General features: G+C 51.3%; 7 protein-coding genes across 7 annotated transcripts; 5 read left to right on the top strand and 2 right to left on the bottom strand.

Annotated features, from left to right (window-relative positions):
• Positions 1-890: 890 nt before the first annotated feature.
• On the top strand, positions 891-4398 carry NCS54_00388300 (DNA helicase; the record flags this gene model as incomplete). Its single annotated transcript, XM_053149438.1, has 2 exons — positions 891-3855; positions 4130-4398. 2 exons carry the CDS (start codon positions 891-893, stop codon positions 4396-4398), a joined length of 3234 nt encoding a protein of 1077 aa, XP_053005413.1.
• A 625-nt stretch (positions 4399-5023) lies between these two features.
• Positions 5024-5734, top strand: NCS54_00388200 (Hypothetical protein; the record flags this gene model as incomplete). Its single annotated transcript, XM_053149437.1, has 2 exons — positions 5024-5141; positions 5196-5734. The coding sequence occupies 2 exons, from the start codon at positions 5024-5026 to the stop codon at positions 5732-5734; spliced, it is 657 nt and encodes a 218-aa protein (XP_053005412.1).
• A 666-nt stretch (positions 5735-6400) lies between these two features.
• On the top strand, positions 6401-8129 carry NCS54_00388100 (Hypothetical protein; the record flags this gene model as incomplete). Its single annotated transcript, XM_053149436.1, has 4 exons — positions 6401-6484; positions 6531-6538; positions 6610-7296; positions 7493-8129. The coding sequence occupies 4 exons, from the start codon at positions 6401-6403 to the stop codon at positions 8127-8129; spliced, it is 1416 nt and encodes a 471-aa protein (XP_053005411.1).
• Positions 8130-8404: 275 nt separating this feature from the next.
• NCS54_00388000 (FAD-binding PCMH-type domain-containing protein) lies at positions 8405-10321 on the bottom strand (the record flags this gene model as incomplete). Its single annotated transcript, XM_053149435.1, has 6 exons — positions 8405-9301; positions 9354-9449; positions 9506-9578; positions 9636-9750; positions 9832-10093; positions 10229-10321. The coding sequence occupies 6 exons, from the start codon at positions 10319-10321 to the stop codon at positions 8405-8407; spliced, it is 1536 nt and encodes a 511-aa protein (XP_053005410.1).
• Positions 10322-12769: 2448 nt separating this feature from the next.
• On the top strand, positions 12770-14471 carry NCS54_00387900 (Hypothetical protein; the record flags this gene model as incomplete). Its single annotated transcript, XM_053149434.1, has 6 exons — positions 12770-12965; positions 13121-13140; positions 13318-13351; positions 13399-13472; positions 13519-13991; positions 14054-14471. The coding sequence occupies 6 exons, from the start codon at positions 12770-12772 to the stop codon at positions 14469-14471; spliced, it is 1215 nt and encodes a 404-aa protein (XP_053005409.1).
• Positions 14472-16405: 1934 nt separating this feature from the next.
• Positions 16406-18450, bottom strand: NCS54_00387800 (Hypothetical protein; the record flags this gene model as incomplete). Its single annotated transcript, XM_053149433.1, has 5 exons — positions 16406-17755; positions 17905-17973; positions 18025-18172; positions 18223-18342; positions 18413-18450. The coding sequence occupies 5 exons, from the start codon at positions 18448-18450 to the stop codon at positions 16406-16408; spliced, it is 1725 nt and encodes a 574-aa protein (XP_053005408.1).
• A 1523-nt stretch (positions 18451-19973) lies between these two features.
• Positions 19974-21491, top strand: NCS54_00387700 (Hypothetical protein; the record flags this gene model as incomplete). Its single annotated transcript, XM_053149432.1, has 8 exons — positions 19974-20153; positions 20208-20235; positions 20301-20472; positions 20519-20558; positions 20615-20711; positions 20761-20815; positions 20866-21012; positions 21065-21491. The coding sequence occupies exons 1-8, from the start codon at positions 19998-20000 to the stop codon at positions 21489-21491; spliced, it is 1122 nt and encodes a 373-aa protein (XP_053005407.1). The 5' UTR covers positions 19974-19997.
• Between the last annotated feature and the right edge of the window lie 3875 nt (positions 21492-25366).

Genomic DNA, 25366 nt, shown 5'->3' with positions numbered 1-25366 from the left:
CAAGGGCGACGGTGTAGTTGGTCAGATACTCATCACTGGCGCCTATCGTCTAGAGTCGCACTACTATCGCACGACTAGAGCTTCACGCTACCCTCGGGGAAGGGGTTTGGTGATTTGGTTGGTGATTGCACATTAGCTCCGTGACCATCACAATTCAGCCAACTCCATAATTCACATCATATCGCTCAGTGCTCGAAGAATGCGGTGAATGTGATGCCGAAGTCCGGAAGCAAGGAGCACGCAGCTTGTGTATGGTTACAGTGGTGCAGATCGGGCCGTGATATCTTGACTTAGTGACTGTGATAGTGACTGACGACGGCAGCAATGTGACGGGTGATCTGATATCACTCTCGGTAGGAGAATGTCGGCAGAGTTAGTACTCGAGTGACGGATCTTTGAGGATTGTGTTTTCAGCTGAGCATCGGTTAGAGCTTTGGTCGTGATTAAGGAACCTTGGCAAATCGCCTCCTCATTCATTGAGCACCTCACTCGACGGATCTATTTCACACCGGAATTTGACAAAGTTTAAACCCATAAACTATATCGCAGGAATGACTTGAAGTCAGTGTAATGAAGGGTGATGCCATCAAATTCCATGTGCACTTTCAGCCGCATTCCTCTTGCGGTGAGAAGAGGCTTAGTTACCCTGCAGCCCAACACAGAGATTGAAGGTCACATGACATCGCGAGGCTCCCCCCTTCGCGTCGCGAAATGGAATGGGCTATTAACGCGCCCGTCATACTCCCCGAATCGATGCGATACTGAAGCCGGCCATTGTCCTGACCCACACACTCGAGTTCTCGACTACGGTACGAACCGGAAGAACCTTCGATGATAAACCATCCCTCGAGAAACGAACCCCAACGCGTGGACCCGTCCACGTCCTCAGCATGCCAGCTTCGAATAACGAAGATGCGATCCTGCGGTCGCTGAACCAGGCACAACGCCGTGCCGTCACATCCTCAGCATCGACCGTTGCTATCTTGGCCGGCCCGGGCAGTGGAAAAACACATACCCTCACGTCTCGAGTAGTATGGCTCGTCCAACGTGCTGGCTACCGTCCCTCCGACGTGATCGTCGCCACTTTCACCGTGAAAGCCGCCCGAGAAATGAAGGATCGCATTGGAAAGGCCCTAGGCGCGGAATGCGAAAAGAAGATTGTGCTAGGAACGTTTCACTCGATCGCTCGCCGATATTTATCAATATACGGGAATCGCATTGGACTGGACTCGAAATTCGGCATTGCGGACGATGGAGACTCCAAAGCAATCATCCAGAGAATCTGCAAAAGACTTGAACTCGGCATTGAACCACTTGCGGCCAAATCCTGGATCAGCAAGGAAAAGGCAAGAGGGCCAAATGCTGCTCCATCACAAGGGACGAAAAAGCGCCCGGAAAACCCGGGGCTGAGGACATGCTATCAAGAGTACCAGATCCAACTCAAACGATCGAATTTACTGGACTATGACGACCTCTTGGTAAAATGTGTTGAGCTGCTGAGAGACCACCCGGCCTGTGTTTCCAACGTTCAAGCGGTTCTCATCGACGAGTACCAAGACACCAATGGCATCCAATATGAGTTGATGAAGCTGTTCGCCCAAGCCAACCATCGAATCACGATTGTGGGTGACCCCGACCAGAGTATCTACGGCTGGCGTTCCGCCGAGATTCGAAATCTCTACCGCCTATTACGAGATTACCCCGACACGGACGAGGTGTCGCTGGAGGAGAATTACCGATCGTCGCAATCCATCCTCGACGTATCGCTCAACGTCATCCAGCAAGACAAGAAGCGATATCAAAAAGTTCTGCTACCGGTCCACACTAAGGGCGCGCGACCTGTCCTCAGAACCCTCAAGAGCTCAGCTGCAGAAGGCGAATGGATCGTCTCTGAGCTTAAACGAGCAGTCATGATGTTTGGAGAGATGCTCAAGTACGAAGATGTGGCAATCCTCCTCAGGTCAGCTGCTCTCTCGCGACACATCGAATCTGCACTGGGAAAAGCTGGCATCGCATATCGAATGATTGGAGGACACAAGTTTTACGAGCGAAAGGAGATCAAAGTGCTACTGGATTACCTGCGCGTAGTGAGCCAGCCAGAAAACAACGATGCGCTGGCAAGAGTCATTAATGTACCGCGACGAGGCATAGGCGAGGCAACAATCAAGTCTCTCCTCGAAGAAGCAGAAAAAGCCAACATGAGCCTCTGGACATTGATATTGAAGCATTGCAGAGGCACTCGCAAAGCAAACACCAATATCCGGCAAAAGATGGAACAGAAGCTCAACACAGAGCTCATAAGAGTCATCTCAACTCTCCAAAAACAAGCAGATGGAATCACCCAGAGCAGCCCCGTCACCTTAGTCGATCTGATTGAGCAGTTGATCACCCAGCTCAACTTCAAAAAGTACCTGGAGGAAGAATACGCCGAAGACCATGAGCAGAGATGGGCCAACGTCCAAGAGTTTGTCAACTTGGTGAGCGATTTCATGAGGGATTTCGGGTCGATTGATGAGGATGCACTTCCTGAGATCGAGAACCTGGACCAGGTGAAGGCGGACGACATGCTTGGGCGGTTCCTGGCCAACGTTTCATTGGCCTCAGACGCTCAAAAGAATGATGGGTCGAAAGACCAGAAATCCGTGGTTACAATCTCGACCATCCACGCGGCAAAAGGACTGGAATGGCCTGTTGTCTTTGTTCCCTCAGTCTACACTGGATCGATACCCCATGCGAGGTCCGAAGATACTGATGAGGAAAGACGACTGCTCTATGTGGCCATGACCCGCGCCCAAGCTCTGCTGTATCTCAGCTGCCCGCTCTACGGTTCACAGGGGATGAGCAGCAAGGTTGAGCTCTCGCCATTTGTTTCGCCATTTGCCTCAAAAGCCTTTGCGAAGCAGGGCCCATCGTTTGACAGACGTGTTATCGAGAGTGCAGCCAAGATCCTCGGAAGAGAGGCACCAGCCGAAAAGTCCATTTTCGCAAAGCTGCCTCCTATGTTCTCACCAGAAGACGATGCTTTCCCCGTTGATCCTGTCGATCCTAAGAACGTAGATGGACACGACGAGGATTCTGGCCGCCATTATTCTCGTGCTCCGAAACGGCAACGCACGTCGCTACCGAATGACTCTTACGACGAGGCTGAAGAACTCCCGTGGCAGAGGGAATACACGACAACTATGGAACAATCCTCCGATTTTACGGTTTCCTCTCTTCCAGGATTCACAACCGCCGGAGCGCACAAAGTTGCACTCGACGCTGTAGCGGCAACTAAAGCCCAACAACAGACTTCAAAGCCTGGGCCGAAGAAGGGATCGAATCGACGAGGGACTGGCCAAAAGAGCATGATGAGTTGGTTGAACCAAGGCCCAAATGCACCACGACCACCACCAGAACCACCGCGACAACAGCAGCAGACCAACTCGTTTTCCAAGGCACGCTATGAAGCTGCTCTTGCGCGGCAGAACAGCCTACCGGCAAGACTGCCCACTCAGCATCACCAGCAAAAACCCGTTATCGATCCTGAGCTGGCAAATCACAAACTCTCTTCAGCTCGACCGTTACCGAAGCCTAACGTCCCTAAGACAGACGGCGGCCCTCGAAAACCCTATGCTTGCTTCTCCAGCTCCCCACCCCGGCCCCCATCGAAGGACCAGGCAGCAGTCGAAAATGGTGATGAAGAGCCAAAGGCAGCGCCTAACCGGCCAGCCTCAAGCCTCCATGCCACAACTTTCATGTCGGTCAAGCCGCGTGGAGGCGTGAGGCGGCCTGTAGGATTAGGCCCTGCGCCGTCTATGGATCGCCTACGCAAGCCCTTCAAACCGCTGACGATTAACCGACCGAAGCGTCCGGGTGACTGAAAAGAGTTATGCGTCATGTCAGGAATTGTGTGGCTGTTTTGGTTGGGTTTGAGGCGTTGGTGGTTGGAAGGGGGCGATCGTCAGCCATAACAGGCCGCCCTTACGGTTAAGGATAACGGTATCGCTATTCAGCGTCATGTCATGTTTAGTATAGATTATGTATATATAGACTCCTGGGATCTCTCGAAATGAGCAGTTCAGCAATCAAACAAGCTTCAAACAAACATAACATCTATCTTTTTATCACCCTCGCCTGTCAATCTCAGATATCCTCATCACCATGTCTCCCACTCTCATCGCCCGGGCTTCATCCCCAGCCATCCAGGCCGCCCGCAAGAACTTCTCCACGACCACGCCTTTTCTCAAGACTCTGACATCCGAGAGTGCTCCACCTGCCGCGAGCAGCACAAAGTGGAGGTGGAGCAACCTGTCGCCTCGCACCCAGCGATACATCATCGTTGGCCTCGCTGTTAGCACCTGTGTCGACACTTATGTCGTTTACAACTACTGGCCTCGCATCTTCGGCTCGGAATGATATACTGATTGGATATCTGGAAGGTGGGGTTGGAATGGTTCGATTGTCGTAGGATTGTTAATGGTCGCGGTTACATATGGGTATTGAACTGATTTGCTTGGATGCGTTATCTACATCATGGGCGCTCATTGACTTGTCCACAAGCATGGAACCATGAAATGCATTAGCCAGGTCAATAAAGTGGTATCCCTTACGACACCCTCATAGTGACCATTGCTATGAACAAATTCATCCCTACCCAGAGCCCGTAACAATTCCACCTTACCTAAGTAAAAATCTCCATTAGTTAGGCATGTACGGGAGAGTAGGTGGCCGGAACTGTATTCGAGGAAGGTGCGTCGCCTCCCACCCTTCCACAAGTTCTCCCCAACAACACCACCTCGCCTTTCAACACCAAGATTCCTTCTTCCGCTCTCAAGAAAAGACCAACACGCAAGAATCGAAAAATAATGTGCATCTCTCCACTCGAAGCAACGCAATGAGTCATAACGGCGATTCTGGGAGTCAGACCTCTTGGGGTGATGCAGGCTCAGGAAGCTCCTTCAAATCGTAGGAGTCTGCCCTTTTTCTAGACGAGAACCGAAAATTTCTGGGCAAATTCAAAGACCCTGGAAGGGTAGCCGGAATGGCGGCTTACCTGATCTGCAGTGCTAAGCCTGATACAGAGCCCTGGATGGGGTTTTCTATCAGGTTTCTTCTCGGTCGAAGCAATGACGATGACGGCTCTGGCATATGCTACCGAGGTGGGCCTTCACACGTTTCTTCTCTCGATGAATGCTATTTCTAACGAGTAATAGCAAACCGGACATATGGAACCCCAACTGTTTTGCGACAATACCGGCTTTTTGTCAAGCTCCCTCGTGGGCGTTTCACCTACACGGCCGAGGCCATCCCCAAAGGCCACACCCTCCATGGGCGAGTCTGGGAGAAGAACATCGAATTTACGCTGCTCAAAGTGTCACTCGAGAAAGGTGCCCACGCAAAGATTGATGGCTACTGTATGCCGTTCGCAAACCCCGACAGTGTCGCAGACACGTGGTTCAACGACAATGCGCCCATCGCCGGCTCAAAGCCTCTGCGAGAACTTCTCGAGCAAAGGGAATTTACTATTCTTGTCTGCGCAACCCACAAAGAGATAATCTCAAAGTGGCATGAGAACACTCTTCCACACTCTTTCAGCTATCCTTACGGGAGACAGTATGCTTGGAACATGCATCGATATCAAGCTATGATTCCATGGGCACAAGGCTACCAGTTCGAGCCAGCATGGCCATTTCACGATGACAACTCACACTTGGCCGCTCTCACTCAATCAAAAGTCCAGGGCGCTGTGTAGCTTCGCAATTCCGCGGACAGCATCGCCACACTCGAGCTTTCCGCGCTGTTCATCGATGCCAGACTGGACGCACTAGGATCTGCATACTATGTCATCGTGCCAATTAACAAACACTACAATCCTGACACACGGTCAGCTTGGAAACATCTCTCTCGGCGCCCAGTTTTACAGCTATACCTGTGTGACGATCCCAAGGCGGTTGAGTGGGAGGCCAGAATTGTGCACCATTCTCATGGTATTAACGCTATTAAGACAGCTGAATTTGGTGAAATCTATCTGGTCCTGCTAGCGAGAAATCGATTTTCGGAGGCGACGCTGGACAAAGGGCAGGATGGATAGAATCTTGTTTCCCTTCAGTTCAACGCACCAACAGCAGACTGCGAGAGAAAGGTCGATGCGGTCTGTCAGTTTCACCCCAAAGCGATGCCATCCAACCCTGTAGCTGTTGGCTTACGAACTGACGCGAGCGGTCAGCTCCTGCAGACCATACCGATGGATCTTCAATTGAAGATGAGTTACCATCAAGATCTTCTACGTGGCACTGGCTTCCACCCTACTATGTGTCAACAGGGCACAGGGGTATTACAAGATGCCAATTACTACCATTGGGCCCTACCTGCAGTTGATATCTTGGATAGTATTGATAAAACTCACGTTGACGCCATGATGGAGGAGGTGCCCCTGGCTGACCGACCTCGTCTGCGAAATTACCTTCGTAAGAGACCACTCGGACTCGACATCATCACCGAAGTAAGTAGTTCATACGCATGCCACAGTTTGTTCTGACCGTGAATAGGGACCTAGGTGCGGAAGAACGACTGCACTGGCTATCGGCGCCCTTGCACTAACAAGCACCGTTAGTAAGTCTATTGCAGTGCTCCGTCGGATGTGACCGTGGAAAACTTTGCCTTTCGACTCGATCAAATCACCTTCAGTATCACCAATCGCTTGAACAGCACCAAGCAGTCGAATTGCACCACTCGTACCCATTGCAAACTCATTGTGCGAGGCTACAGAATAGATGGTGAGATTGACGCATTCTTCAGCTTGTTGCAGAGCCCTTACGCTGGGGATCGAGCACTTCCTGATTCTGTATGGGAAGAGCCAAGACCATGGGAATTGCATCTATCTTTGGAATTTTGGTTGTTAGCCATCCTTCACTCTCCTGTTGTTCGAAGCCTCCGACCAGGCGACAGCCCGGGCCTTTACCAGATGCGCGACGATATTGACAGGCGAAAGAAACTCAAACGGCTTCGTGCCGTGGCCAGACGGGATATTAGCTGGCCTGAATACAAACGTGGTGGTGGCCAATTGCCAGTATCAACGATCGGAGCGTTACTAATTGAGATTCTGCGCCATGCCGGCATTGTGTGCACAACCCCGACCATGTCTTGCTCCAAGCAAGATCCCTACCTCAACTTGAAGAACGAGCTTGTCAAGGGAGTTGCAGTCGACGACGCTGGGAGCATCAGCCGCCCTGACCTTTACTCTGTGTGGGGAAACACTCTCCTTCCATGCCTCCTAGCCGGGGATAATTATTCGATCGCTCCAGCTGCTGAAGGGTTTGAAGTGCAGGATAAGAGTCGCAACAACATCAATCGCCTGGGGCAAGCCGGGAAAATATCTCCATTGGCTTTTCTCGAAGCGAGTGGCTGGCCAATCCTTCGCCTAAGGACTCACCTTCGCATGCCTCAGTCTATTTCAGATGCGTCAACAAGGAATGTATTTGGAAACCCCTTTACGATACCGTCCAAACAGCGACTTCGAACACACCGAGTACGAACTTGGCCGAAAGCTAGAACTGTATCTCACCAACAAGTACCTGGACTGGGCACCTGTTGTTTCCAACACCTTTTATGAGGTGTTTATTCACTGTGAGGGGTCGTACTGCCACGTGAATCAAACCACCGGCTCCAAACAGAACCCAGTTCAATTTCAGGTTGCATTGAGCTTCGTCACTGGTTTTGTCAATTGTAAGGGAGCAGACCCTTCGGATATTATCATCATCACCCCTGACAAGGCGAATGTAGATCTTGTGGGGGATATGCGGAAGGGGTCAGATGACTTGATGCTGTCTGGAATGAAGCCAGTGACGATCATTGAGGATTTCCAAGGTTGCGAGGGCAAGATCGTCGTGGCTATCCTTGGGGTTATCCAAGCAGTTGGCCCCCAGGACCTTGCTGAAAACCGACTCTTGGCTGCGATGCTCAGTCGCTCGACATGTGGCCTGTTCATTGTCGGCGATATCAATACATTGGGCGTGAAGAACCTAAGCGATGACTTCTCCGGGTACAAGGCAAAGCGTCGCAAGAAGCGTGCGTTTTATACCCCTTCTTTCATGCTCCGCAATGTATTGAAAAGGGTGATAGATACAGGGAGAGTCATTCGTGTGTAAGATTTCAACTGTGGTGACCACATTCGAGACATGTAAGGGGTGTTTCGCTGATAGAAGATGGGGTACATCACTGTCACTTCTCGAATAATTCAACAGATATTAACAACTCATTGTTCTCTATGTGGGAATAAGATGTGAAGCGTGTGGCCCAAGATGCTGTGTCTCAATCGACGGACTATTCGGAGGCTCAGACATGTTAAAACTCAATATTGCGAGATGGCAAATTCCTTATTAAGTCTAGATCTAGGAATTGACAAATGAAGATGTCGCTACGATTAAAAAGGAATCTTGAATCCAGAAGTTCGCAGCTTCTGGAAGACGCCCTGGGGATCGTACTTCTTGCTGGCGGCCTGGAGTTTGGCAAGGGCCTCGGCGCCAACAGTCGACAGGGGGTCCTGGGTAAGGTGGGCGTAGTTGATGAACTTCCAGGGCCACCAGGCATCGAGTTCCTTGGCCTTGGCCTCGAGGTCATCGATGTAAGCCTTGAGAAGGGGGAATGCGGCCTTCTCATTATCCTCACCATGGGCGGCCCAGGTAAGGAGGAACATGATACCGTTGCCCTCTTCAGTGTACTTGTCGAGGCCCATGACGTTGCCGCCATTGGCAACGCCCTTTTCCGCGATGGACTTTGTGATGGGCTGGAACATGCAGAGAGTGTTGAGGCCAGAGTCGGCGCTGGGCATGAGCGCCTCGAGGTCCTCGTTGAGCTTGTTGAACTTTTCCACGGCGTAGCTGAGGATCTCAGCGTTGGTCTTGAAGGAGCTTGTGAACCACACGTTGCGGAAGCCAGCAGGCTGACCGGAGCCAAGCTCAAGGGTGACGGTGCTCATCTTGTCAACCTTGGTGGTGTCCTGCTGACGTCCCTCGATGGCGTAGTAGCCGTCGAACGCAGGGGGCTTGATCTTGGCCTTGGTGTTTTCGATGGCGGCGTTGAGGATGGTGCCACCGGCGAGGGCGGGAAGATAAGCCCAGTAAACAATGCTGCTAGAGTCCTCGTCATTCTTGACGTTGTCGGTAAAGTCGAGAAGAGCGTCGATGACGGCAGGGCCGGCTTCGGGCGTGTAGAGTAGGTTGCCACCCCAGATGACGGGGTTGCTGCGGTCCTCAAACTCGATGGGGACCATGTCAATACGGGTGATGAGACCGAAGTTACCGGTACCACCCTTCATGGCCTGATTGCAGAGTCAGAGCAGGCACTGATGGTGTAGAGACGGGGGAGATTACCTGCCAGAGATCGGCGTTTTCGTTGGCGTTGGCCTCGACGATCTCGCCATTGGCCAGAACAAGCTGCCAGCCGGCAACGGTGTCGCAAGACATTCCCTATGAACTGCGTGAGCTGTTGTCTGAGTTAGTCTTTAGAAGTTGGCATCACTTACATGAGAAGCAGAGTGGAACGAGTTACCACCACCGGTAACGAAACCACCAACACCGACGGTACCAGCGCGTCCACTAGATGGCAAAGGTTAGCAAGGAGTTTTGGGGCGACAAGGAGTCAATTGGACTTACCCAGCGACGACGAGGCCGTGAGGGGCAAGGGTATCGTAAACGTCTTGCCAGTGACCACCAGGCTGGACACGGGCGAGGTTCTTCTCAGCATCATACTCGGTGCCGTTCATGTAACCTTGGGTTGTTAGTGGTTAGTCATAAGGGGTTGAAGTATATGAAGTGGGATAGAAAAAGGATGATAGAGGAGCTCACTCACCAAAGTCAATGGTAATACCATCCTCTATCGAGTTGGAGAGGGCAAAGTTGCCGTGGCCACCACCCCGAATGCCAAAGTTGCACTTGTGCTGGGTGATGACCTTCATGATCTTGGAGACATCCTCGGCCGTTTCGGGCAGGGCGATACAGTCAGGTCGAAGAGCGGCGCTGACGGACCAGTAAGAGTCCATCCGATCATCGTAGAGTGCCTGGCTCTGGGTGACGACCTTGTTGCGGAGGCCGGCTCGGGAGAGAGCGGTACACTGAGGTGATGTTTCGTTAGTCATGATGTATGGTATTGATTGAGAAGTGATGGTGAGAAAAAAGACGATATGACATGAAATACAGCAAGCGCCATTATTGGCTTTGACGGCTGTTACAACGTAGGTTTTACTTACACATCGGTAGCAAGCATTAGCGGGACTGGCCGAGGCGGCTGTGGCGCCAAAGGCCACTGCTGAGCTGGCAGCAACAAGGATATCAAACTTCATGTTTGGGGTTTAAAGAAAGGATGCCTTGGGTCAAGGGCGTGCAGGATTCAAACGAATGTGATGCTCGACACGTACAGCGCAGTGTAGGCGTCGCGTTGGACAGACGGGTGAGGGTAGGAGGAGGGCAACGATCTGCAGGTGCTCGATGAGGAGCGTCGTCTTTATTAGAGGGATCTTCCCCTTGGCCTTAAGCTAGACTAACATTAGGAATTGTATTTCCGTCCGGGCATAACATGACGGGCTATGCTGAACGAAAGCGGTGCTGGCTCCCCGATATGGGGACGGAGGATGAGGAGGCATACCTCGACCTGGCCGTCACAGACCAGTGGGGGACTAGCTGAACTGCGGAACTGGGAGAGAGATTCGAATCTCGGCAAGGACGGAGAATCCCAAGGTCCACCAGTGTGATGACATCAAGGTCGGGGGGAAAGACGCTCATGAACGCCTTTTGATATAGGCTTACCCACTTGGTTCTTCTGGAAATGCTATTTGATCTGCAAGTCTTGATTAACAGCACGTGGGATACACACGTGAAGAAGATATTAACGTGACGGAACAAAGTCCGTGATGCAGACGGAGATATGAGTGGGATCACACCATCGAGCAGCCACGCACTGCTAGAGCATACTGCCACAGCCTTCAGGAACCGGTTCCTCCCTCCGACGTCGAAGGCTTCACCAACAGTCAATGCCCTCTTCCGTGGCGTTCCCTTACGCCCTGACAATCCCCGGCTAGCGTCAAGGTCCTCCTGGGGATACCCCTGTCAGTCCGGAAGCAAGTTGACTGCGCCCGGGGCAGGAGATCCGTTCGGTTAACTGGGCTCCCCACAGATCGCTCTGCTCTGTGAGGGTTGACGAGATCATGGGTAAGCCCAAACTACTCCGTACGGGGTAAAAACCCGTCCCATCCTTGAATAATTGCGCATCCCGCGTCTGGCGCAGCAGGGAAAATTTCCGCTTGATGAGGGTTTTGTCGTATCCAATGTGACAAGAGGACCCTTCAAACTCTGTTGCTCTGACTTCTGTGTTCCTGACATGGATTCAATGCATGCATTGACTTGCTGTCAGAAGTGTTGGTCGCTGCTGGCAAGGGCTCAGGCAACAGGTCATGTGTCAGAATAACTTCTCGATCCCCCTAACCCACATGATGTGCTGCGTAGTCGGTGATCCGCGTCGATCTCTGGCGGGTTGACAACTGACGGATGCTACAGCACGGAGTGTTTTGACTGCGGCACCGAGTCCAGCCTTCCCGTGCCTTTTCCCCTGAAACCTGGGCCTTTGCTGGCTGCGCTAAAACAAGACCGGCGTTGGAACGCGAAAAAAAGGGCCCACAGACTCGAGGCAGGGATTCTTGACCAGACGAAACCTGGTTAGACAGGGCATTATGCATCTTTTGCTAGCCCCCCCAATGACGCTCGATTGTCGACCTAAGCCCCTGTCATATTACAATCGCCGCCAAGGAATCAAAGACGGGAAAAATGGCAAAATGGCACGGATGTTGGCCTAAGGACCAACTGAGGAACGAGGCGGACGTTGCGTGCGTGTCAGCGTTACAGAAGGAATGTGAGGCGTCTGTCAACTCGGACTACATGACATGATCTGGTTGAACCGTCGTGGAGACGACTGAGTCGTAAAAGCATGTTTATTAACGAGTTGATTGGGCAGACCAGCTGTGTGGCTCGGGAAGAAGCAACGCCGCAGCATCAACTTGAAAACAGGGCTTCGGCATCTTGTTGGTGGGCTTCCAGAAGCAGACACTGCAGGCTCGGCACTCCCCCATTTCCCTGGTCCCTGTCTGTTCCAGAAACTCAACCAACCAGTGAGAGGACGGGGTCACGGCTGAAGATTGCTGCTTCCTTCGTGAGACATTCCTTTACCAAGTTGAGACTTAGTACCCGGGCGTTATACGTAGCACCGTGGTGATTATTCCGTATTGCTGCAATTTGGGATCTGCTGCAGGCACGCTAGATTTCAAAAGTCGTGCCATCACGATGACCCCCCCTGACCTGCAGCAGCAGCAGCTCCTTAGCCGCGCGGGACACAGCAGCAGTCGGGCCCATCGGTTGTCGTGAAGTCTCCGAGCTGTATCGTGCGCCTCCAGGTCCTTTTGCTCCCCCCAGCCTTGGATGGCGGATCCTTGGCACGCGAACCACTGTTGACAGCTGAAAGGTTGGGCTGTAAGTTAGCACGAGACGGTGCGTTAGGGGATGCTCGTGTACGCCATCAGTCACTTTTGATCCCCAGGTCCGAGTGTGTGGGTTTCTGCCAGGGAGCCGCCAATCTCTGCTTCAACTAGCCCCCGTCTCGCTCTCTTGGGGGACATCGTGATCCTTCCTTCTTGACCTGGGTTCTTTTTTTTTCTCCGTATTTGTCCTGTCACTTTGTTCCTGCCAAGTAATCGACAGAAGTTGACGCCTTTGTATGTCGGAGGTAACTTCAATCCATCAAGATGCCTCTTGTTCAAGGCGTGCCGACGGTTCTGGAACCGCCAAAGGACTACGTGGTTGACTTTGATAGCCCGCGGCGGCAGGGAGTGCCAGAGGCCTACTACGTCTCTGGCTTTGGCATGGTCCTGAGTTTCCTGTTTATCGCACAGAGGCTGTACGTCAAGTTCTTCCTTACAGGAGGCGTACAAGTTGACGATGGTGAGTGTTTCTCGAAACCTTTTCTTATTATTCAACTCGATGTTGGTTCGTGCCATTCATCTATCGGTTGGCGCTTTGCGGGTCTGGATTGAGTGCTTGCATCGGGGAGAGAGTGAGACGGGGCCATTGGGATCGACATGCTGACAATGGGACAGTGCTTCTCATCTTTTCATATGTAAGTACATCATATATGTTTGTACAAGCAGTGTCGATGGCTTCAGATTGGTTCTATGGTTGTCCATGGCTGCTGGTTGTACATGCCGTCGTCCCATATCTAGCTTCATGCACAGCTTCATCCCACCTCCTGGGTAGAACAACACGCAATGGCTGTTGCTGACTTTGGCATCTACAGGTCTTGGCTGTTGCAACAATAGCATTATGTCTTCGTGAGTGCCCCTGAGGTCTTTAAAGGCCAATAGCTAACCATGCCTAGACATGTTTGCAACTGGAGTTGGCGGAGTCCACGCGTGGGAGATATCCGTCACCCAGTTTAACGCCTATCTAATGGTGAGTCAGGACATAACCCCTATATACTCAACTAACACGGTGCCAGGACGTCTATCTTGCCGCCTTCATCTACATCCTCTGCGGTTCCCTGTCCAAACTCGCCCTCCTCATCTTCTACCTCCGACTATCTCCCCAGCGCTGGTTCAGGATCGCAACATGGTCCACGATTGTATTTATCAGCGGGTACACGGTCGGAATCTTCTTTGCCTGCATCTTCTCGTGCAAACCAATCGCCATGAGCTGGGACGTGACCATCACAGACGGCGTCTGCATCAACCGGCCGAGTCTGTACATTGCGACGGCTGTGGCCAACATTATTAGCGACGTTATACTGTTTTTCTTGCCGATTCCCATGGTCATCAAACTTCAGATTCCCCCTCGGCAAAAGATTGGACTGGTCATCATCTTTGGTATTGGATCTCTGACAGTCGTCACTTCGGTCGTTAGAGTTTCTATCCTGCCAGCTTTGTTGACTGATCTGGATGCGACATGGGTCATTGCCTGGGCGAGTGTATGGATGTAAGTGCTCCCGATAACTCCTTGGGGTCGGCGCGTGGCAGCAGTAACTGACTTGAGAGTAGTATCGTCGAAGCTAACCTCATCATCACCTGTGCTTCCATGCCGACACTGCGAAAGTTCTTCAAGCACGTCGCCCCCAAGCTCATCGGAGAGTCTCGATACGGCAGCAAGACAGGCAAGTCTGGAAAATCTGGCGAGAACTCGAAGCCCCCCACCCGGACCCTCGTGCCGACATCACAGAGCCGACGCGACCGACATCAATACTCGCAGTTCGATGCAGGAGAAGGTCAGGGTTCAGAAGAATTTGTGCTTGGACCGATAAAGGGGCGGGCAGATCCAAGAGTCACAGCTGGGCACAGTGAAGATCATGTCGGTTGGGGGGACAGCGACTCGGAAAAAGGTATCGTCGATGGTACGAGCAAGCCGGCTATCGTGCAGACAACTACGGTGACGGTGGAATACACCAATGATAGGCTATGAAGGGGTAGGAAAACAATAGAAGTGCGGTTGTCTCAGGACTGTGTTTGATATGAAAGCGGCAATTTGGCCTAGAAAGGGCTTTGGGATACCCTGTGGGAGTTGGATGTTCAATTAAAGGATATGTTTTATAAGTTAGAATAGATAATGATTGTATTACTGTGTGCCAGTCTTGAGAGTTACTGGTCTATAGCTCAGTCAGAGCTCGAGTTGGCAGAGCCATGGGCAGCAAATGAGTGGCTGGGAGTAACATGATGCCCTTCTCACTTGGCTCCTGTTTCGCTTGAACAAATACCTTGATGTTTGAAGGTACAACCTTTCACAGTATTACTGTAGCAGCCCGAATTACCTGTGATGCTTCAATTCACACGTCCCGAGGCGATACTTCCAGGTTGATACCTACGCGGGCATTCCAAGAGATGCTCTTGAAGCATACTACTTGTTGCCTTACTTTGCCGGTACCATTACGTCGCGAGTTTAGAGACCATCGGGATACTCAATGTCTATATCCTGGGTTGCGAAGAGAGCATTTCCCCTCGCTGTCAATTGATCAGTTCTTTTGTCTCGTTCCAAATCACCGGATAGAAGAGAACAGCACAGCGAGAGAAACACAATCATCTACACAGTCAAGCTATTGTAATATACATTTCAACGGAGCGGTTAATATCTCATATGCCTTGTAGAAATATCGCATGTCAATTCGCCGTGTTAACAGGTATTGTTCTACCAAGCCAGCCCTCCCTCACAATAGCGACCAACCTGCTCTTTGTTCAAGCAAAAGTTATAACATTACCAAAATAACAATGACAACATGTAGAACCCCTAAATTACTTGGATAAAAAGTGAGAAAAAAAGCAAAAAGAAATCCCCGAGACCTGGCTCGAACAGGTGGCCTTTCGGTAAGATGCGAGATCCATTACAGCCGAACGCTCTTCCAGCTGAGCTACTCGGGGAGGAGCAGCTATCGGAAGATAGGGTGATTGACGACCGAAGCTCTCAGAACAATATTATATTGGACACATTTGATCCTTGCTAATCGCCTACAATACCTCCAACTTGATTGCATCAATGGGCTCCGATCGTCGTTACGTCCTCTGCTAGAACCATTGGTCACCTAGGCAGCTTCTATTTACACCCGGTGGAGAAAAATTGCGATCATCAAAGTGTCATTATTTGCTTTTAACAACAATGACATATCATGTTCCTGAATCAGACTTACTACGTAGTACAGCCACGTAATGAATGGCCTTGTTCAATCATGGTATTTTGCTCAATTGACCATGTCACGTCAAAAAATCGAGCTGCCAACAATCGACTAGTTGATCGTCGCATTCTGGAGAAAATGATGCGCGACGGCGCCGTCTCACCGTTTGGGGCCGAGTGCCAAGTGGATATTTCAACGTTGCAAGGCAGGGGTTCTTTGATGGGGAATGACGGTGATCCTCTAAAGGGATCAGCGGACCGATAGCTTCATTAACCCCCCGGTCGCGTCGATCATGAGATCCACAGGGAGACTGACTTGACAGAGAACGAGGTTGATGAGAGATGGACATGAACGGCTAAATGCGAGTAATTATTTGCTATAATGTCGTTTGATATAGTGATCAACTTAATATGGCATGGATAGCTCTGGTTACTGTAACAGGAGTGTTTCTGGCTGGATCGAGTTGAGCACAGTATGATCATCAGTATCCGTACAGGCAAACATGATAGACTTGCAAATGTTCCAGAACTTTCTTGAAAACAATTGAGTTCAAGTTTGTTACAACACAGTGCAATAGTCAGTGGCCATCAGTGACCTTCGTGATGCAACAGCCAAGCCACCGAGACAACACCAACACACAAAGTATCGTGGCAAGTATCTTAAAGGATCATCACTGTCCATTGGGGTATTTTATTCAACTCGTCGCTAATATCTGACATGTGCTACAAAAACTTCAAGCCCAAGCCTCCTTGACCAGGTCAGCCGCCTTCTCGCCGATCCCATAGGCAGGCATCTGCGTGTGTCCGTTGTTGACGGTGGGCATGATGGAACAATCAGCCACGCGGAGGTTCTTGACTCCCCGGACTCTGAGCTTCTCATCAACCACCGCCTTGGGATCGTCGGCCTTTCCGGCGGCGCAGGTTCCGCTGGCGTGGTAGCAGGTCGTGGCGCCGTTCTTGACGTACTCCTTCCAGTCGTCGCGCGTCTTGTACTTGTGGTGCGTCAGGGCTGGTGGCCAGGCGCCCTTAACAATGTCCTTAGTGCCCGCGCCCTCCATGACGATCTCGTTGCCAAAGGCACACGCCTCGGCGAGGACCTCGAGGTCCAGGGGGTCGGACAGGTAGTTGCAGTCAACCACGGGAATAGCTGTGGCCTCTGCGTTGCGAAGAGTGACGGATCCTCGTGACTTGGGGGCAAACAGCTCGGCGATGATACTAAAGGCGTGTTTGTTGTCGACAGGGAACTGGTCAAACTGCTTGGGTCCGCCATAGCACTCTGTCGTGAAGAACTCAACGTGAGGCTGCTTTGATGTCAGGCCCATGGGATCTCGGCCCTCCTCTCGAGGAGCGGACTTCCAGATCTCAGAGTCGGCGAGACGCTCGTCGAGACGGGCAAAGGCAAAGATGCCAAAGGGGAATGTGGAAAGGAAGCCGGACTTTTGTTCCTTCCACTGGGCGTAGGACTTGGCGAAGGCGTCACCGTGGTAGACGAGGTGGTCAGTAGTTAGGCCCTCCTTTTCCGTCTCGTAAAAGATGAAGACGATCAAATGGTCCTGGAGGTTCTTGCCGACACCAGGGAGGTCGACGAGGGTGGTGATGCCGTGCTTGGCCAGCTCATCCTTGGCGCCGATGCCAGATCGGTTGAGGATGTTGGGAGAGCAGTAGGCGCCTCCACTAACGATAACCTCCTTGCGAGCCTTGACCTCGACAGTGGTGCCATCAGCTTGAACAACGCGGACACCAGTGGCCTTGAGGTCGCCATTCTCGTCCTTCTCGATGATCACCTTGTCCACATGGGTCTCGACCATGAGGTGGAGGTTCTCCTTAGGCTTGGCCTTGGTAATGAAGTCTGCACCAGTGGTTCGAAGACCACTGTACACAGTCCTTACAGAGTGGCCGCATCCATGGGGGTTGTTTCCATGTGAGAACATATCATGGTCGAGGGGGAGACCCTTGGACACCATCGAGTCCCTGATGAGGTTGGAGATGGGAGCCAGGTCATGGGGCTCAGTGTGAAGATGACCATCATGACCATGGGAGTCCTTGGATTCGTTGAACCAGGGCTTGGAGTGGAAGTTTTCAGCCTATCGATGTCTTGTTAGTCATTGTAAAAAGTAAAAATGTTTCGATGTGGAAATTGCAGATTCGACAGATCCGAACCGACGGGCCGGGACAAAGCAAGCAATGAAAAGAAATTATACAAGTTTATGTGTGTGAGAAATTACACACATACCTTGCGCATATACTTGAAGAACTCGTCACCGCTCCAGCCGGGGAGGTTCCAGTCATCGTAGTCTTGTTTCTACAGGGGATTAGCACATGCAAGAAACCAAAGCCGAGGTCGGAGACTCACTGTTCCTTTGACAATCAGGGTACCGTTGCAGCCAGAGCAGCCACCCAAGAACTTGCCCCTGCTAAGCTTCACCTGGCGACCATTGACACCAGCGCCCTCTGTGGAGATGACGTTCCAGTCCGTCTCCTTGTCAAAGTTTTGTGACCATCTGAGAGAGAGTTAGAGTTGAACATGTGAGGGTCAATGAGGCTACCTTACCCTCCAACCATGTGGACGTTCTCGAGATTCTCATTGTGAGGACCGGCCTCAATGACGAGAACCTTGGCATTGGGGTCCTCGGCGAGTCGAGATGCCACCACGCAGCCGGAAGTTCCGCCACTATAGTCGGAACAAGATTGATTAGCGGGACGGCTCTTTACAGTGCCGATCATTAACGGCGTTGACATACCCGCAGACAATAAAGTCATATGCCGAGTCAGGAGCCATGGTGTGTTTCGGGAAGATGTGTGTTTGTGTCTTGGGTGGAGTAGTGATGGTGATCAATGATTCCAACGTCTCCAATGCTGCGCGCTCACATCTCTTATAGGCGTCTCCCCATCCAACATTACTGCCTCAAGCAACCGGTGCGACACAACCCGAGCACAGCCCATCTGGCCACATTAGAACGAAGATCCTTTTAAACGGTCCGTCCCCTAGTGTGCTGTACGTTGCAACGCTTCCTTCGTCACACCTGTAACACGCCAACCCCGAGCCACCAAGAAGCACCCAAGGGGTCGAGAAGCATAAACTCGAGAGGGCGGGATCCATCGCCACAGGTGTTGTTCGCCTCAAAGAAGAGCTCACCCCAGGTTGTGCGTCCTCTGAGCGACCAATCGGAGACGATGCGTGCCTCTTCACCATTAGCGTCGTAATGTGTTGGTAGTAGATCTAACGACCCCCGGAAAAGAAGAGGAGGTTTGCGAGGGGGAAACGCGCCCCCTTAACGGAAGCAACCCGAGACGCGCCGAGGTTAGACGGGGTAAAAGATTTGTGTCTGCGACTCTGCGGCTCCCAGAATGGTTATGGTGCGGTGGTGGTTGTCCAAGAGACTAAGACCGACGCTGCATGGAAAGCGCGCGGACAGGGTGGCTAGCTAGCGTCGACAAGCCACGTTCCACTCCCGCGTCGATCACTGAAGAAAAGCTGACTTGCTTTGACACATTCGTGGGTCTTGATGGTTGTTAGCAGCCCAAAGAGGCATTGGCGTCGTGTGTTAGTTGCAGGGCTAGTAAGTCACGTCTCTCAGTTAGTCAGTCGTGGTTGTCAAGAACTCGTGGCAGAGACAGGCACGACAGGCTCCTCGCACTGACTCTCTCGAAATCTCATTTTGCACAGACACTTCGCCTGTTCTAATCTGGCTTCTCAGCTTCAGGGTCCAAGCGAAGAGAAAAAGGTGGATCTATCTGGAGACTACATCCCTGACCCCTTCTTCCTCCCCAGCCCGGCATACGCAGGAGGGGGAGAGGGGGACGCGCCGGCAGAAGAAATATGGCCTGACTTACACCCCTCCCCGCTGTCAAAGCGTCTGTAGATGTGATATCAGACCCAGCATGAACATACAATGTTCTAAACGCAGGCGGCCAACCTCTCGGCCTCTTCCAGGGGTTAGACGATGCAACCCTAGCATGACATGCCGGCTGGATGACACCGAGCACGACTCGGATTTGCTTCGAAACCGCTCGTAGAGAGTAAAGGCCAATAGTCTAGCTCGGCACCAGGGAGCCGGGTTGTTTCCCATGACCCACCAGGCCGCGGTCCGCACCAGGTTATGCTAACGGCGCCATCATGGCCAAATCTTGAAGGATCAATGCTCTTTGTCTAATGTACTACGTGGTGCTCTCTTAACTAAAGAGAGAAAAGCTGTTGGCTCTTCCTCTTGACCCATATCTTCCTCGTCCTTCCCTGCCGCTCGCATTGAGTGTCATCTGCACCCTCGTCTCACCTTGCTTCAAGGCTCCACGATCCTTCCACAACTACTTTCCTTTTTTTCAAAGATGCCGGCTACACCCTTTCAGACAGAAGCGTGGACAGAGTACGGCCTTGGCTGTGTTGTGCTCTTCTTACGATACTTTGCACGATGGAGGACAGTCGGCTGGAAGGGCATGCAGGGCGATGATTACTTTGCCTTTGCATCCCTCGTCTTCTGGACAGTAAGTGGGCGCGGCTGATGCCCTGCATCGACGCATTGTCACTAACTAGCGTAGGCTGAACTTGTCATGCTGGAGCTGATCGGTAGGCACTTTGCGACTCTGTGTTGGTTCGTTGACACTTTGCTGATCCCGTTTTTTCCATGACAGGCCAGAACGGAACTAACATTGGTGTTACCGACGAGATGGGCGCCAAGATGACGGACGCGCAAATAGCCAAGCTGGAGTTTGGATCGAAGTGTCTGCTGGCGGGCTGGAACTTTTATGTTACGCTCATCTTTTGCTTGAAGGGAGTTATGCTCTGCTTCTACACTCGAATGACGTACGCAACTTGTTCGTTCGATATGGTCAAGTACTGACATTTGTAGGCTTGGTTTGTGGCAGAGAAAGCTCGTCATTTGGACACAGGTAGGCCGAGTCAGTTCCATCCGTGCTTTGCAACAACTAACACAAGCTATCAACAGGTTGGCACCGTTCTCGCATACGGAGGAGTCATCACTGTCATCTGGGCCCATTGTACGCCCGTCCACAAGAATTGGCAGGTGTATCCAAACCCAGGAGGTCAGAATCTACACAATCAACCCTCAATTTCGACTCTAACTGGCAATAGACGCGTGTACTTTGGCTGTCGCCAACTATCTTACCCTGGTGGTACTCAACATTGCGTGAGTGATGGTGTTCGAGTAGTTGGTAGCTGTTTACTCACGAATATCAGAACTGATCTAGTCATTGTCTCGATCCCGGTGCCTCTACTCTGGACGGTCAAGCTCAACATCAAGCGGAAGCTCATAATCGGACTTCTTCTCTGTTCGGGCGTTTTCATCATGATTGCAACTCTCCTCCGCTGCGTCCTGTCTCTTCGGTACAACACCTCCCCTCAGCGATCATACACTCCATCTAACCAATATTTACAGAGATATCCAAGGTATCAACACGTCGACCATCTGGGCCATTCGAGAAACATTTGTCGGCATCATCGCAGTCAACGCCGCCGCAATCAAGCCCCTCTTCTCAGCCTCCCGATGGCTCATCTCCAGCAAGGGAAGCAGCCGCGACAAGGGAACAAGCAGCTACATCAACAAGTACGGACACCCACTGGGCACAATCGGCGGATCAGGCATCGCAGCCGGTCTCTCATCGAGCCGCCAGCAAAAGATGATGACCAAGCTAGACGACAACTCGAGCGAAGAGCACATTGTGGGCAAGACAGACTTTGGCGGTTACAAGCACGATATCCGAGCCGGGAGCACTATGAGCGGGCAGAGCAGCAGCGGGCCGGATGGCATCGTCGTTACTCGGACGTACGAGGTCACTCCTGGCAAGTCGGCCCTGGACGTTTAATTTGGAATCATTGGGACTTGGGATGGAGTTTGTGGAATAAATGGACAAAGCAACTATACCTGGACTGGATGGAATGGACTGGAATGGGATGTGTACTATAACTACCTAACTAATTAGACTACGTCGCCATTGATGGCATTTTCTAGCAATCTAGACAATCCAACGTACAACAAATGTGTCTTATCACTGCTGGGCCATAACAGGAGTTGGTTCTGTTACTCCTTCAATGTCCATCGAGTGTAACCCATGCCCAGTGACGCCATCTCAAGCGGAACCGCATCTTGGCGAAACAATCCTTCAAAAGCCAGATAACAGCGCCTCAGTCACCACGTGCAGAGCCTCAAAGGACGCCTTCGCCGTTGAACCATGAGCCAAAACGCCGGGAGGGGCGTCCCTTATCATCAACCACAAGAGAAGCAAAGTGTGATAAGGCTAGCTGACGACTGATGGGAGCGCCTAGGTTAAGGGGCGCTTCCGCAGTTAGCAGCCCTAGAGGAGGCTGAACCTTATCGTTTCTGTTCTAGCTGGGAGGTTTTGTGTCTTGGGAGACAGGACCTATTCCCGGCGTTTCTCAGACGCGCCGGAACAGAACAGCCCTGTCTATATTGGCGCAGGGTCAAGCTTTTTTTTTCTACTGTCTCAGGGGAGTTGGTTCTTGGCTCTAACAAAAGATTCCACCCGGCTAGTCATCCGCGGCTTGCTCCAGGTTACATCGGCCCCCTAACCAACAAGCTCCCGGCCCAAAGAAACACACCGAGACGGGGGATCGTCAGTCTCGGGTCTCGGCTCGAAACCCACGTGTAGCCTGTTGGTGACAGACTTCTTGACCTAGTACTGAAGGTGCCTTGCATATCTCGCTCCCAGTCCCAGCGGCACACGCGTCTCTGAGCGCTAGGGTTGCAGTGTTACAACGTTCAAGGAGATCACGTCGCCTCATCGCTGCATAAGGGGGACATTATTATTATCAAAAAGTTCATCTCCTTTCGTCCGGAGTCTCAGGAGGTTTGCCAGGAACGAACCGCGGCATCTTGAAGGTCTACGTCAGTTCCTCATTCTCGACGTCAATGGCACTTCTAGGCACCCAAATTAATTGACAAACACCTCAAGCTGCCATGTCCACATTAGGAACCCAGAGTCTCGGGCCCCCTCCTGCCAACAAGGTCGCTTGATAGACACGATCGGCCTTGAGAGATTGAGCAACCCTTGCTAGAGCTTACGGTGTCTGGATATGACTTTGCAGGGGTTCGCAGAGAGCGTCTTTCAGCATCCCTAGCGTTAGATGCAGAGCAGCCGCATGCTAACGCACTCTAACGCGTTCCTTCGTCTGTTCTATCCGTCTCTGCGTGAGGCTTGATGTAGTTGGCGACGGTGGTCGGCTCAGGTATCCTTGAGCATCTAAGAGTTGAGGGTTGACTGGTGAATATGGCTCAGTACGGACAGATTGGGCAGTGGCAACAAAAACCTTCTTAGTCAGTGTAATTGTCTTCTCATCCTTAAACAACCCTGGGTTGTTCGCTGGCTTACAAAGTCGGTGATAATTGATATGAATCTATTGGCTTGGTTAACTGCTTACCCATTCTTAGATTCCTGATATTAAAAGCACCCTTTTCATATCAGATAGGGGTTTTAGGGACAAGTTTCTAAAATAATTATGCAAAATTGACCTCTCTTCATCGTTGCATATTAGTTGGCTGCCCAGCGAGTGGGTGTAGCGATGCCGTATTAAGAGTGTTCACATGCAACCTGTTTCTCGCCATAGCAGACCCGAGGCATGCGGTCGAATTTATCTTCCATCTGCCCCATTCTCTCGGCAGATACTATCTAATCGCCAGGGTTCCCCGAGTTAGAGTTATCAACATCGTACGAGCATCCACCCACCTCTGAGATCTCAAAACGGAAGATCGTGGGGTATAGATTAAAGCACTAGCATGCTTAAGCGAGCTCATAAAAATGGCGTGCTCGATGAAAAAGAAAACAAAAACTCAACGAGGGACTAATCCATGGTTATGGAGGTCGATGAGGCGGATGATAATATTTCTTTTGCTGGCACGGCCGAGAGCTTCGGAACAGTTGTCTACTAAAGATAAACTTATGACTTTAGAGCAGCACACTCTTCTATCATAAAGAAACCCCACTACGGGTATTAAATACCTGATGAAGACTCCGGTTCCTTGATGAGTCAACTTTGCTACACCTTACTACTCCAAAGCATGTTCCTCTAGCTCGATGTGGGATAAGTGGCCCGTCGGCCGCTCTCCTCTTCGGGGCACCCAATGGTAAGCGTTTCTCTTTCGACTGATCAATTGATCTCATCCTGTATGAGTTGCCAAGTGTCAAATACGGGATTTCAGTGGCATGTTCCTCCACAATGCCTTCATCTGCGGTCTTGTTGCTTTAACATAAACAGGAGATGGGACTAAAGCACACAATTGGGCGAGCATGAAATAGTCCTAGATATCCAACAGCCGTGTGACATCTACCAATGCAATACCCGCCTATCTTCTTGCAATGTGCTCTTCCAAGACCTCACTACTGACAACTGGTCCCGAAACATGGGCGTCTGGTGCCTTATAAGCGGCTTCTCACTCGAAGAACAGAACTACAGGTGAATGTTGCAATTCAGTTGAGTTGGTGGCTTCATTAAATGATACAAAAATGAGGACTGGACACCAAAAATGATTATCAAGAAGAGTGGCCTTGGAGTTGGTACATGCAGCCCGGATTCTAAGGCCTGCCTACCTGACTGGCAACGAGAGATGTCAAGCCAACAACTATGAAGTAAATTGATATTTTATTATCGAGGGCATATTTCCACGATTATTAATTAACGACTAGTGGCGGCCCATCCCTTAGAATGGTTAAGATTTGAAGTAGTTGCAGAACCTCGAAGGGAGCGTTGAGGCCGTAGACCCCAGCTCTGCGACTTACCCTTAACCCTTGATTTGCCGACTAAGAACGAACAGAGTCATCTCAGGCGCGCCAAGGACTTATCGAACGATATAATACATTGTCAAGCCGTCATATCACTGGAGATTTGTGATAACCTCATTGTTTCTGGTGATAGTTTGTTCATCACATACGATGTCTCTTCAGATTGACCACATCGGCTAGCGTAAAAAGAATACTCGAATAGAATGCCTTGCTTTTATGCCGACACAAATCGCCTTATTCTATACGATGAAGCCCTAGGCCGAGTATGGCTACTATTTTGTCAAGGCCTTGAGCGGTGCTTAGAGTGGTGTGCCACCATATTCTACCAAATTAGTGACAAATCAACAACCCGATCAAAACATGACAAAACTCGAAAAAGTCCATATAATAGCTGTCTATCTCACTCCAAGGGTGGCACGAAAAACGAGAGATGGTGTCCTGGGAATGAGGATTAGCTTCAGATACTCTCACCAGTCCAGTATACCCTGTACACCCAGGCCTCTTGAGGTCATGCCCCCTTCGAGGCCCTTCTAGAACTCTTGCCATCTAACCAATCACTCAGATGAGTACCTTGGATGACATCAGGGGAGGGCTAGTGATGGACTAGGGGTTTCGGGGCAGCTGTCGCCGAGCCATTGCCTATCTCACAGGGGTCCGTTCGGCCTGTCGGCGAGGGGCTTCCCTTTTTAGAATCATGACATACCAAGGGTAGCCATGATCATTATTGAATCGTTTCTCTGTCTATGATTGTCTGCGGTTATGGCTGCTTCAAGTTCATTCAACATCGAGACCATCAACAAGAAAGACACCCGCCAGCAGCGGCTACTGCATCCGGAGAGGGACTGGCTGATTCTACAGCCAATTGAGCCCATCTCACAAACCATATTCCTAAATTTTGGTGTCCCTTACAACATCGTCATGGGCACTTGACGGTTCACTCGCTG

This window comes from Fusarium falciforme, chromosome 3, assembly GCF_026873545.1.
Source record: "Fusarium falciforme chromosome 3, complete sequence".
Classification (NCBI taxonomy): Eukaryota; Fungi; Ascomycota; class Sordariomycetes; order Hypocreales; family Nectriaceae; genus Fusarium; species Fusarium falciforme.
Note: the sequence above shows the minus strand (reverse complement) of the source record. Positions and strands in the feature narration are given on the sequence as shown.